This window comes from Rhinolophus sinicus, linkage group LG11 (assembly GCF_036562045.2).
Source record: "Rhinolophus sinicus isolate RSC01 linkage group LG11, ASM3656204v1, whole genome shotgun sequence".
Taxonomy (NCBI): Eukaryota; Metazoa; Chordata; class Mammalia; order Chiroptera; family Rhinolophidae; genus Rhinolophus; species Rhinolophus sinicus.
Window position 1 is genome coordinate 9,366,897 of NC_133760.1, and position 14,215 is coordinate 9,381,111.

General features: G+C 40.8%; 1 protein-coding gene across 1 annotated transcript in view; it reads left to right on the forward strand.

Moving 5' to 3' along the window:
- Positions 1-14,215, forward strand: part of ZNF285 (zinc finger protein 285) — a 39,072-nt gene that overhangs the window by 2,222 nt on the left and 22,635 nt on the right. Inside the window, exon 2 of the mRNA XM_074314172.1 lies at positions 120-1,326. Within this exon, the coding sequence (XP_074170273.1) occupies positions 120-1,326 (1,207 nt within the window). The remainder of the gene's footprint in view (positions 1-119; positions 1,327-14,215) is intronic.

Consider the following 14,215-nt stretch of genomic DNA (forward strand, 5'->3'; position numbering starts at 1 on the left):
TGTTTTACATATGAATGGATGCCAGTAACAAGTTCCCACCCCATCCTAATTCATTTTCTCAAAACCTTTGGCTAGATGATTTATTTGTTCCCTTAGCCAAATTCTCTTTCTCCTCATAGGGGATGGGATCAAAAACAATATTTCAAATCTTCAGGAAAAAGGGTTGAGTTGCCTCTCACAAGAAGTGCTCTACTGTTGGCAGATTTGGAAACGAAAGATCAGCGAATCAATGGTGAGTCACGATTGTGCCATGAATCTTCAGGGAGACTGTTTCCAATATTTAGAAGACGTTTCTCTCTGTGAAGAGTGGGCAGGAGTGTCTCTTCAGATTTCTGAAAATGAAAACAATGTAATAGGTGCCATTAATTCAGCAAATCCAGCTGGCACAGCTTGGAAAGGCCTGGTGCATATCCTTACCCCAGAATCTTGGAGGAAAGCCAACAGAATGACTGCACCCCAGAATTCTCAGGGAAGATGGAAGAAAATTCATACAGAAGAGAAACTATATGGATGTGTTTGGTGTGATGACAGCTTCGGTCGGACCTCATGGGAGTGGGATGGTCCCCAAGAATGTAAAGGAGAGGAACCTTGTAGATACACGGACTGTGTGGAAAACTTGGTTATGAAATTAACAGTCAAACAACATAACATGGCCCATACAGTTCCACAGCCTTTCAAATGCAGTAACTATGGAATGGATGTCACAGAGGATGCAGAGTCTCATGCTTGTCACAGCGCTCACATCACAGAAGAATCTTGTAAATGTGACCAGTGCGGAAAGCACTTTGGTCAGAGCTCAGATCTTATTGTTCATTATAAAACCCACTCAGCTGAGAGACCTTATGAATGTGAAGAGTGGGCTCAGGGCTGCAAACAGAGCTCAGACCCTCCCCGATACCAAAAAGGCCCCTCAGGAGACAAACCCTACAAATGTCTCGAATGTGACAAGGGCTTCAGGCGCAACTCTTCTCTTCACAACCATCATAGAGTCCACACGGGGGAGATGCCCTACAAATGTGATGTGTGTGGGAAGGGGTTCGGGTTCAGGTCCCTTCTTCGTATTCACCAGGGAATACACACAGGGAAAAAGCCCTATAAATGTGAAGAGTGTGGGAAGGGCTTCAGTCGGAATTCAGATCTTCATGTACATCTCAGAGTCCACACAGGAGAGAGGCCCTATAAGTGCAAAGAATGTGGTAAGGGCTTCAGTTGTAACTCAGATCTTCTTTCTCATCAGAGAGTACATATGGATGAGATGCAATATCCATGTCACGAGCACGGCAAAGGTTTTAGTTATAGCTCAGACCTGCTTCCTCATCAAAGACTGCACAAGAGGACGGAAGCATTATAAAATGTAGTAAGTCAGGGTTCAACCAGGAAAACAGAAGCCACTCTATGTATTCTAGAGAAAAGAGGCCTCCTCAGCCATTGGAGGGCTGGGGGGAGCAAAGGACCTATGATGTTAGCCTGTAGCACTGAAGCAGTTGGTCCCTAAGAAAGTTCCAGAAAACTGCTGTGGATCTCAAGGCCTGTGATGCTCCCATCACCTGTTGTATGCTGCAGTGGCAACGTAAATGATTCTTCACAAATGGGTGGTTTGTGGCATGGCAATAGTTAGAGGTCAAATTTCCATTAAAGGCTGTGCCCAGGAAGGAAATTCCAATTGGAATGAATACAATAAGGACTTTGATCCAACCAAATATTTTTTAGAGTGTCCCTACTAGAAAGATACTCTCTGTAAAGAACATTCAAGATAGCGCTCAGAAATGAAACCTATGTTATTAGTGTGGTAAGAATATTCATCCATAATCAGGGTTTCAAATCTATTAGATTCTCTGCAAGGAGAGAAGCTCTATAGAAGTGATAATTTAAGGGTGTGGCAGAGATATTGCTGTGTGCTCATCACACTGGTTCCATTTCCTGGGCACACAGGAGGACTCCATTTCCCAGAAACCCTTGCAGTTACGAGTGGGTCCATGTGATTGAGTTCCAACCAATGGAGCATGAATAAAAGTGATATACCCAAGCTACTTCCAGTCCCCGCCCTTACACACATCTTGTGATGTCCTGCAGGCTTCTCTTTCCTGTCACAGGTGACTTTGAAGGCTGTTTGTTCCAGAGTGGATTGATGGAAAGTGGCTATTTGACTGTATTGGACTTTTTTTTAGTAAGAAATAAACATTGATTATGCTACTGAGATGGCTATCCTAACTAGTACAGAGGGATTTAATAGTACCATATTTCATCGTCATTGGAGTCCATCTAAGAGTGCAATATTATGATTCAGAGTTCAAAACTTTTAAATCTTTAAGGCTCTCTGTGGCAGCACAGCCAGCTAAAATGGTGTACATATGAATTTTTTAGTCTTGTTTAATAATAGATTTTTACAGAATGCTCATTTTGTCAAGTTCTTTCCAAAATTGTGATTTAGTTTGGAATTATGTAATATATAGATGGATTTGGGAGGAGGAGATATCTTCACAATATCTTTCTTCGTCTTCAGTAACAATATCTCTTTTGTACCTTATTTAATTTATAGGTTTCTTCATTTGGATCATGTTTTATTCCTAGTTTATCTCACATTACATTTTCCTACTACCGTGTTTCCCCAAAAATAAGACCTAGCTGGACAATCAGCTCTAATGCATCTTTTGGAGCAAAGATTAATATAAGACCCAGTCTATATAATATAATATAACATAACATAATATAATATAATAATATAATATATAATATAATATAATGTAATACTGGGTCTTATATAACATAATATAGTATAAGATCGGATCTTATATTAATTTTTGCTCCAAAAGACTCATTAAAGCTGATCGTCTGGCTAGGTCTTATTTTTGGGAAAACACGGTAGTTATGGGTGTATATAGAACAGCCATTCAGCTGCAGATAAAACTATCCCTGAAGTGTCACATTCTTACTGATCCAGGTGGGCAATAGTGAAAAATGAACAAAACTCAGTGTCAGTTAGGGAGTGGAAAAATTAGCATTCTTATATAAGTTGGTGAGGAAAAAAAACAACAGGTACAACATTTCTGGAGAAAATTTTGTTTCTATGAATCAAAGTGTATAATGTGCATTGTCTTTGAACAAATAATCTCACTTCTCAGAATTTATCTTTAGAGTTTAATTGCACCAGTGGGGGGAAAAAGATGGTTTTAGAAGGGATCACATTCCAAGAATATTTATAATAATAAAAATTGCAAACAACCTAAAGATCCATGAATAAGGACTGAGTAAGTTATATTATAATGGAATAAGATAGCATCATTAAAAATGGTCTAGACTTATAAACATTTCCACATATTGTTTGGAGAGAAAAATCAAGTCTTAAAAGATCATTTTGGTACAAGAATCTTAGAGTGCAGAGTAGCACTGGGGACCGTCCCCCTCCACCACTCTACACTTCACTTCTCAGTGTTGTTTCAAGGGCTGTTTGGAGTATTTGACCCACGTGAGAAGTAGGAAATGCTTTTCCAAAATTATTTTCCCTTCTCTATATTCTCATGCTTGAGGTACCATTTTGTCACTAGGCACTCATCAAGTCTTATACAACATTTCTCCACAATGGGCTGTGAGTTGAGCTCATGGTGGGAGAAGGTGGGTTGTTTGGAGAAAGCAAGTAATGGTGGGAGATTGTGAGGTTCCGCTTTAGAAAGAGGCTGCCAGAAATGAAAGGCAATGGGCTTGGCCTATCACTAGGTGGTTGCTATGGTACAGGTCCTTGCATCAGTAATTACTGCAAGTGGACCAGTAGGCGAGCCAGCTCTCCTCTAATGGATGGCCTTCCTTGTGTTCTCTGTGCCTATCATGCTATATTTTGGACCAGCCTTTGGCTTGTTAAACCTTATCCTGTATGTCTTCCTATGTAACCCAATATTTACTGAAGTGCAGACCAGTAGCTGGGACTTTGGGGGTTCCAATGATTGCAGCAGTTAAATCTAGGGGTAATGTGCCAGTTACCAGTTTACTGCCTTTCAGCTCCAAATTCACACTTCAATACATACTCTGTGATAAGGAAAGAAATCCTGTTGAGCATTTCTTCTTTGTGGTAAACACAATACTCAGCTTTCTCGGCAGAGGGTGCTGGAGGGAGATTGCAGGAGGAAAGGGTATGCTGCCGTTTGTAGCAGCTGCACGGTGTGGGTATAAGGACATCTGCTCCTGGGTGGCACTAGCCACACCCCTAGAATGCACAGTCCTTTGGTGATCTTGCAGCCTAACCTGTTGGTCACATTCCCATGGGCCTCTGGACATGGGCCCTGCACGCTACTGGCTTTGTACCCCCACACACCCATTCCCTCTGCACCTCCATGTACCTGGCCACTGGCTGTGGCTCATCTGTTCCCCAGATGGATGCCACCTGCACCCCTTCTCCTTATAGCCATCTTATAGGCCAGAGTGTCACTTCCACCTACACATTAGTAATAAATGTCATTTCTTCACACAGGAGCTTTTGTCATAACAGAACATTCCACTTTAAAGAAAAAAAAGCAGTGAAAATATCAAAAGCTGGCAAGGATGCAGTGAAATTGGAACTCTCACACATTTCTGTTGGAGATGGAAAATGGTACAGCCACTCCGGAAAATAGTTTGGCAGTTCCTTAAAAAACTTAAACATGTATTTACCATACTGCCCAGCCACTTCACTCCTGGACGTTTCCCCCAAAGAAATGAAAATTTAAATGCACAGATACACACAGAAAAACCTGTACACAAATGACGATAGAAGCTTTATTCATAATAGCTAAAAACTGGAAACAACCGAAATGTTCCTCAGTAAGTAAATGGCCTAACAAACTCTGGTACATCCGTACCATGAAATACCACTCAGCCATAAAACTACTGATGTAAGCAACAACTTGGATAGATCTGGAGATGATTATTCTGAGTGAGAAAAGCCAATCTACTGTATGATTCCAATTGTATAACATTCTTGAAATGACCAAATTATAGAGATGGAAAACAGATTAGTGATTGTCAGGCATGCAAGGTGGTGTAAAGACAGGGAACAGTTGGGACTATAAAGGGGTAGAAAGAGAGGTCATTACCATGATGGTAATGGAATAGGTCTGTATCTTGATTGTGATGGTTCCACAAATCAACATGTGTAATAATATAACATACAACATAGTTCTACAAATCTACATATGTAATAATATAACATACAACTGCAGATACTCATTGCATCAATGTCATTTCCTGGTTTTGATGTACTGTAATTATGGACAATGTAATCATCGAGGGAGACAGGGTACCTCTCCCTGTCCATGGGACCTCTTTTTACTATCTTGGCAGCTTTGTTATTATTATTATTATTTTCTTATTTCAAAATAAAAAGTTTAAGATTTAAAAGAATAATTTGATGCTTCAAATTTCTATAGAGGATTTTATTTATTTTTGCCTGGTTTATAAGCAGATCAGAACCAGGGATTGAGCTGACTTGGACCTGCCTGATCAGGTCTATTTCCCATTCACACTTATTCCAGGAGCGCACCTCTTTGGAGTCCCACACACAAAACCCAGGTTTTGTTTTTGGTTGCTTTTTTTTTTTTTTTTTTAGCTAGACTCATCCCACCCCACCTTTGTCAGGTTCTGTATTCTTTCTTTCTTTCTTTCTTTTTTTTTTAAGATTTTTTTAATTGGGGAAGAGGAACAGGACTTTATTGGGGGAATAGTGTGTACCAGGACTTTTTTTTTTCCAAGTCAAGTTGTTTGTCCTTTTTTTTTTTCAATCTTAGTTGTGGAGGGTGCCGTTCAGCTTCAAGTTGTTGTCCTTTCAGTCTTAGTTAGAGGGCGCAGCTCAGCTCCAGGTCTAGTTGCCATTGCTAGTTGCAGGGGGCACAGCCCACCATCCCTTGCAGGAGTCAAACCGGCAACCTTGTGGTTGAGAGGATGCGCTCCAACCAACTGAGCCATCCGGGAGGCAGCTCAGCTCAAGGTGCCATGTTCAATTTTAGTTGCAGGGGGCGCTGCCCACCATCCCTTGCGGGACTCGAGGAATTGAACTGGCAACCTTGTGGTTGAGAGCCCACTGGCCCATGTGGGAATCGAACCGGCAGCCTTTGGAGTTAGGAGCACTGAGCTCTAACCGCCTGAGCCACCAGGCCGACCCTCTGTATTCTAACTATTAGCTTCTCAGGCTTCTACCTTAAGGAACTGGCAAATTACCCAAAGATACAAGTGGTCTCAAATGCCTAAATTACCCTGATGAATTTCTTTCACATTCTAGGTCTTCCCACCAAGTCTTCATTACCTTTTAAATTCTCTTATACCTTAAGAAGGATGTGCATTTTTTCATCAAGAGATGGCTTGAAATTACTTATTAGGTGAACACTGGGTTGGATGGCTACAATAAACTCTTTACTGCTTCCCATTGCATTTAAAAATTCTTTTCATCTGGAAAATCTTTGCTTTTATCTTATCCTAACATATGTGAATCTTCAAAACCATGGTTATCAAATATTTTTTCCTTTCATAGAGACAGAATCTGTTATATAGGAGATCACATAGTCTGGTTTGTGATAATGGTTTCCTTGTTTTAAGCCCTGTCTCTTTCTACATATTTGCTGTTATTTCTTTTTTTCTGTTCAGAAGTAAATTTGCCCAGGATTTGGATTGACTTTAGTTGAAGGAATATGGTTTCTTGTTCAAATATTTCGAGTCCCTTCTATGAAATACTTGTCCCTAAAACAAGCCTGTATCTAACCCACCTTTGAATAAAAATTCTAGTTTACAGGAAATTTAGAAAATTTGGGGAGAATGTGTGAGGAAGCCATTAGACAAACGCAGAATTTGGACACCTAATTTGAAATCCTGATTTCTGAAGAGTTCAAGGACATGAAAAATGGTGGTGGTGGTGGTGATGTGTGAGATATAGTTCTAGAATAAAAGAGCTTCAGGTGAGATAACAATCAAATACAATGAATTGATCTGTTTGAATATTGATTGTAATAAGCCAGCTGCAAAAAGCATTTTTTTCAATAAACAGGAATTCAAATTGGGATACAGATTAGATAATACTAAGAATTGTTAATTTTGTTTCATAAGGTAATGATTTTATGGTTATGCAAGAAAATATTGTTATTTTAAGTGATATATATATATATATATATATATATATATATATATATATATTATTTGGAAGAAAAAATGACAATGTCAAGGAGTTTCTTTAAAATACTTCAGTAACATGGGCGGCTGGATGGCTCAGTTGGTTAGAGCGCGAGCTCTCAACAACAAGGTTGCCGGTTTAGTTCCTGCATGGGATGGTGGGCTGTGCCCGCTGCAACTAAGATTGAAAACTGCAACTAGACTTGGAGCTGAGCTGCACCCTCCACAACTAGATTGAAGGACAACGACTTGGAGCAGATGGGCCCTGGAGAAACACACTGTTCCCCAATATAAGAAAAAAAATTTAAAAAAATACTTCAGGGGCCGGCCCAGTGGCTCAGGTGGTTGGAGCTCCATGCTCCTAACGCCAAAGGCTGCTGGTTTGATTCCCACATGGGCCAGTGGGCTCTCAACCACAAGGTTGCCGGTTCAATTCTTCGACTCCCACAAGAGATGGTGGGCTCCGCCCTCTGCAACTAAAATTGAACAGGGCACCTTGAGCTGAGCTGCCGCTGAACTCCCGGATGGCTCAGTTGGTTGGAGTGCTGGCTCTCAACCACAAGGTTGCCAGTTGGACTCCTCGACTCCCTCAAGGGATGGTGGGCTGCGCCCCCTGCAACTAACAACGGCAACTGGACCTGGAGCTGAGCTGTGCCCTCCACAACTACAATTGAAAGGACAACAATTTGACTTGGAAAAAATCCTGGAAGTACACACTGTTCCCCCAATGAAGACCTGTTACCCTTCCCCAATGAAATCTTTAAAAAAATAAAAACTTCAATAACAAAGTTAAAAAGTGGGAAGTGAAGCCAGTGTGGAAAAATGTCAATAAGGGTTGAATTTAAGGTACAGTTGTTCCCCCTCCGCCCCCAAACCTTATTGGAGTTTTCCCTTATTTGAGTTTTCGCTTTTCATGGTTTCAATTACCTATGGTCAACTGTTATCTGAAAATATTAAATGGAAAACTACAGAAATAAACTCCCTATGTTTTAAATCGTGCACCATTCTGAGTAGTATGGTGAAATCTTGTGCTGTCCTGCTCCGTCCCACCCAGGACATGAATCATGCCTTTGTTCAGCATCTCCACACTGTATATGCTGCCTGCATGCTAGTCACTTAGTAGCAGTCAGTTATCAGATCACCTATTGTGGTATTGTAGTGCTTGTGTTTTACTTAATAATGTCACATCCACATAAGTTTTACTATAGTATATTGTTATAATTGTATTTTTATTAGTTATTATTGTTAATCTCGTACTGTGCTTAATTTATAAATTAAACTTTATCATAGATGTGTATGTTTAAGAAAAAATATAGTATATATAGGGTTTGGGACTATCAGTGGTTTCAGGCATCCACTGGGGGTCTTGGAACATATCCCCTGCTGATAAGGGGGGACTACTGTATATGCACTTGGTGTGTTATGTTATTATTCTCAATACTTTTGTATGATTTTTAGAAGTTACATTTCAAAAATTATTTTCTACCCAGAAGGAAAGTGGTAAGTACATACTTTCTGTAGTTTCACTTGCATTAGTTACCTGGACTCCATCTCCCAACTCAACCTATCACCCCTTCTGAGTAATCATGACCTCACCTTGTTTTAACTGGTTTGTAGGGAAGAAATATTCATAGCAAATATATGACGTCAAAGAGCAACACAGGAGTAGGCGAGGGAAACCTGAGTTTGAACCAAAAAAAAATTTCAAGGAAAGAGCCCTTTTCCCTATTACAGTATTTTCTCCAGCTCCTTGCCCGTGCAGCTCCTTTCATTGGTGAGAAACAACGTTGCTGTTTCTGTTTTAGGGCCTGATCTCTGTTCTGAACTCCTTGTGGATTCTTGGCATCTTGGAATAAATAGTTCATGCCAGATAGCATGGTCAGAGGTAGATGAAGACAGCACATATAAAGAGGAAATCGCATCTAACTAAGTCTGAGAGCCCATATTCCTTACGGTCAATGTCCAATGCAGCACAGACCAAGTCCCTTTTGGAATCTTGTCTTGTCATACACAGCACCTTTCTGCTAAAATGGGTTTATTTAGTGTTGACATGAAACACTTCGCTTTTCCCCCTAAGTATCCATATTTTATTTAAATTCCCAAGTGCTAGTTTTTTTCTTGAGAGAAAAAAAAATTACAGAAAGAAAAAGGCCAAACGCTAATTGCACTGGAGAAATAACTCAAGTTGAATTTAAAAGAAAGAGTGGCGGGAAGGCGGAAGCACTTCCACGAAGAACATTCTGGGAAGTATAGTCGGAAGTACTTTCATCCCAGGCAGGGGTGGCTATAGTTCGACACGCTTTCGGTTGCTGGGAACTGTAGTCCAGAAGTTTGTGCAGTCGACACTTCCTCTTCGGGAATGCTGGGTGTGGCCCTCTTGTGTGGCTTGGGGTTTTGAGAAGTGAGTCTCGGGAACTTCCTCTCCAGGGGAGTTTTCGGCCATCATTCCCCACGTGGAGGTGAGACTTGAGTCCCAGCGGCGACTCCAGGCTTCCGCAGCCCAGGTTAGGGACCAACAGTGGTCCAGCCCCTCTGCTTTGAGGAGGAAAAGTGACGGCGGACAGAAGATAAGGCGTTCTTGTTTCCCTCTCGGCAGAGCCTCCTAGCATTTGGGGCGGTTCACACGTCCCAGGTTGGAGGCGGGCAAGGGTCGTTCGTGGCGATTTTATGGTCTCCTGGGTTCTGTGCTACGCCAGCCCTCTCGGTGATTCGCCAATCACCATTGCCACTTTCTAGTGGTATAATGTTGGCTGAGTTACTTAATCGCTATGAATCAATTTCCAGGGTGTAATTATAATATTTACCCAATCGGGTTGTGAGAGTTAAATGGAGTTAAAACTTTTAAAACCCTTAGAACAGTGATGGTATGTAGAAATGGTTGTTTGTGACGGGTGCACCGGGCTCCAGCCAGAAGTAAATATACCAGGAGTAAGTCAACGAAAGATTGAAATTTCCCTATGTTAAAAAGGCACCATGCATAAAGGTGTAGAAAATATACAGTAAACTGGGCTGAAAATACTGACAACATATATGTTAGAAAATGGCATAAAATTGTTAATGGGAATCTTAGAGATTCATAAGGTAATGAAACTCCAATAGAAATACGGAAATGAGCACAGCAAAGGATTTGAATAAGGCAGTTAAGGAAGAAGCAATAGATATAGCAAGTAAATACATGGAAATATGATGATTAATTATCAAATAAGTGAACATTCTTAAGTTGTTTTCCACAACATGGAATCTAAGTCCTTATCTTCTGCCAACTATTCCATCCAATGCTTTCTCAGTTACATTTTTATCATTTAGAAACTAATCTTTAACAAGCTAATTGTCCTGCCTAGAACCAAAGCTTTGCCCAACCAACAGGTCCCCAGTGCCACTACATAGTCCACTCAGACTACTCCCTTGGTGACCATGAGTCTAATTTCTGTGCCTACAATTTATTCTTTTGCAGAGTGCCGTATCAATGGATAAAGTGTACAATGTTTTTGATCTGGCTTCTCCCACTTAACACAATACTTGTGAGAGTCATCCATATTGTTGCATGTGACAACTAGTTTGTTTCTTTTCACTGCGGACTAGTACTTCGATTGTATAATGTACCACAGTTTGTTTACTCATTGGTGGGATTTTAATTGAAAATATGAGAAACTCATCTTTTAATTTGCATTTCCCTGTGACTTATTTGGAGCATCTTTTCAAATGTTTCCTCCATAAGAAGGCAATGACATTGGTCAGTTCTTTGTGAGGGTTCTGGGAAGTGGAGTCTAAAAGCTCTGTAGTCACTGATGATTTCTCAATAGGATAAGATTGGTAATTGGAAGAGAGAGAAAAACTGATTCAAAATCCTCTCTTCCTTTCAAACTCATTCAACTTCGCTCTTCTTCTAAGGGACATTTGTATGCATGATTGAGGAAGAGCGTCTGATGTAGGAAGCAGTAAAATTCAAAGATGTGCTGTGGTCTTCACTGAAGAAAAGTGGTGCTATTGAACAAGGGAAAAATTAACTTACCTATGAAGTATTCCTCCCAGAAAAGATGAACCTTAATTTTTTGTTGTTGGATTTTCTGGATTTGAGTCCAACCGTCACCATGTCACCTTAATGAAAAATCATGGTCTCACTGGTTTCCGTATTCCTAAGACTCTTTATTGTATTTATAATGTCAAGATTAGGATGGAAGTAGGTTATGTGATGCTTGAATCTGAACAAAAATATATTTCAAATTTTTATATAACATTTATCTCTTCATATTGTAATAATATCTCCACACCAGTGCTGCTCCTTTCATTCATCTCATGACTCATAATGAGCAGTAAACGTCAAAGAAAAGCCAAAAGTTTCTGCTGCTTCTGCTTTGTACCTTAACAAAGCTTGCATCACTTTCTTGTGAGTTCTTGCGTCTTGGAATGCAAAGTTAATACACGATAACACTCTGAGTTCTAGATGCATCCAACACATATGGAATAAAGTAGAAAATCCAGTCAAAGTAGTGATGGGGAAACTGACCTTAAAATGGTTCCCTGCCACTCGGAACCGACCTAAAGTGGTGGCCCGAGTGGAGAGAGAGGTCCCCAGCATAAGCCCCAGCCCACTTCCACATAACCCCCTCCAAGCCACACCTTGAGCCAATGACCAGACGACACCTACCCCTTCCCCAACTCAAGAAAGTCCCCAACCCATAAAAACCTGCTCAAAACCTTGCTAGGGGCTCAGTCTTTGGGAAGGATCCCGCTGAGCCCGCCTGCGTAATAAAGCTGACTCTCCTAACTCTGAGTGCTGCTTGGGTTCTTTCCCGTCTTGGATTCTGCAACAGTAGGGTTGAGATAATGTGTTCATTGATGCCCAGCTTCAATGATGTCTGCATTTTTAACTCAACACATATTTTCCCCTTTATAACCTATAACTATAACCTATAACTCAGTTTCCTTTCGCTTTTCCAGCTCCATTCTTCTCTATTAAAGGGATTTATTTCAGACGTTCGTATTTGTTTTGTCGTAATGAAAGAAAAAACTGAGAAAAAGGAACACGACCAACGAAATTGAATTGACTCAGAGTGAATCTAGCAATCTGAAAGAAAAAGGGAAAGGCTAGAGAGGATTCTGGAAACTGTCTTGCTGGGGAAAATAATTAAGCATAAATTAGAATCTTGTGCTTTTGGAGGCATTTTCTTTCAAACAGGATGGGGCTAAGAAGTTTGTGCTCCACTCTGGAACCGTGTGAAATATAATCCAAATTCTAAGGGCAGTAGCTGAATTTCCGCCCTAGGAAGGCAATGACGTTGTCAGTTCTTCGTGAGGGTTCTGGGAAGTGTAGTCGAAGAGCTCTGTACTCCGCAAACTTCCGCTGCAAGGGGGTGTGGCTGTGACAAAATCTCCTCGGGAACTCTGGGAGTGTAATCCAAAAACTGTTGGTAGAGTCACTTCCGCTCCAGGGAGGTGAGGTCGTAGCAGTTAGTGATTGCTCTGGGGAAGATGAGACAGGCACAGAGCAGCAATGCTTATTCGTTCCGCGTGGGCCCAGCTGTAACACGTCCTTGACCTTCTGGAAAAGAATCTGCAGCCAGGGGCAGAGGCTGGGGTTGGGCTTAATTGTTCCACGGGTTGAGGGTCTCCTGTGTTCTGTGCTTCCTGTTCCTACTCCCGCACTGATTTGACAACTCTGCCACCTCCGAGGGGATGTGAGATAGGGCAAGATGGTTTTCTTTTAATTAACATATTTTAATTTCTCCAGAAGCCCCTAGCTACTTCAAAGCTTGTATTAGCCCAGGAATGGATCAGAATTCCACCTGCAGTGTTCTGGCCCTTTTGTCTAATACCTGGAGGAATCCAGGCTTTTCTTGGTTTCCTTCTGCGCTCCTGCTGTCTCTTACCTCTATATTTTTTCTCTCCCTTCCTCCATCCTTCTCTTTAAGAAGTTGGGTGTGGGTGTGTCTGCGTGTATTTGCAAGGAGGAGGGAATGACCCTTTGGCTCCTGTCAGCAAAGCCTCACCTGAGGAGGGTAGTGTATGAGGATGTCCTCTGTGATTCATGCTGAAGGGAGCCACAGTTCTGAGTTCTCACAGCCTCCTTTCCTTTCCCAGCAGCTGACTTCTGGATGAGGGCTGCAGGAAGGAGGAGGGAATGGCTACTAACATCAGAACTTCGCCTGAATAGGACTTACAGCTGTGCCATCTGTCTTATCAGAGGAAAAGAGATTTTAATAATTATCACATTGTGCTACATGTTCAAATGTGTTTTTTTTAATAAATATAGGAGTGGGTGGGAGGAATATTTGGGCATGATTAATAGTGATAGTTAAACATTTAGTGCTAAGTAGTACTACTTTAACACGTTGCGCACGGATCACGAGAATCTTCACGAGGGATTTAAACCCCACGGTTCGCAACGTGTTAAGGGCTTTCTACAAATCAGCACATTTAATTCACACAACAGCCTAATGAGGTGGGCTCTTTATTCATTTAAAAGAGGAGGAAATTGAGACGTTAGGGAGCTGAGATTGTCCAGCTAGTTAAACTGAGCTGGGAATTGAACGAAGCTATTCTCAGTTGCCCACCTCATTTCTCAATCTGTTGTCGGATTTGGAAAGGATTATAACAGAATATGAAAGCTATGTTAATGAGTTTTGTGTTTTTAATAAGCTTTTTAGGAATCTTCAATTATTTAATTGTATTTTATTTCAAGTAACAGTTACTTTGACTAAAGCATAAAGAAAATTTTGAATTCATATTCCCAAGATGTACAGGTAACATTTTAATGTATTTCTTTTCAGTAGATTTCTTGTTTATTTACCTACATTTACAAAAAAGGTGTCATAGGTCTCTTTTTCCTCTGGGTATTTACAATGGCCAAATGCACTACCATGTTTCCCCCAAAATAAGACCTATCTGGACATTCAGCTCTAATGCATCTCTTGGAGCAAAAATTAATATAAGACCCGGTATTATATTAAAATAAGACTGGGTCATATTTATTTTTGCTCCAAAAGACGCATTAGAGCCGATTATCCAGCTAGGTCTTACTTTCGGGGAAACACGTTAATAGGATAATGTATCCCCATAGAACTATCACCAAGCTTTAACCTCTGTCAAA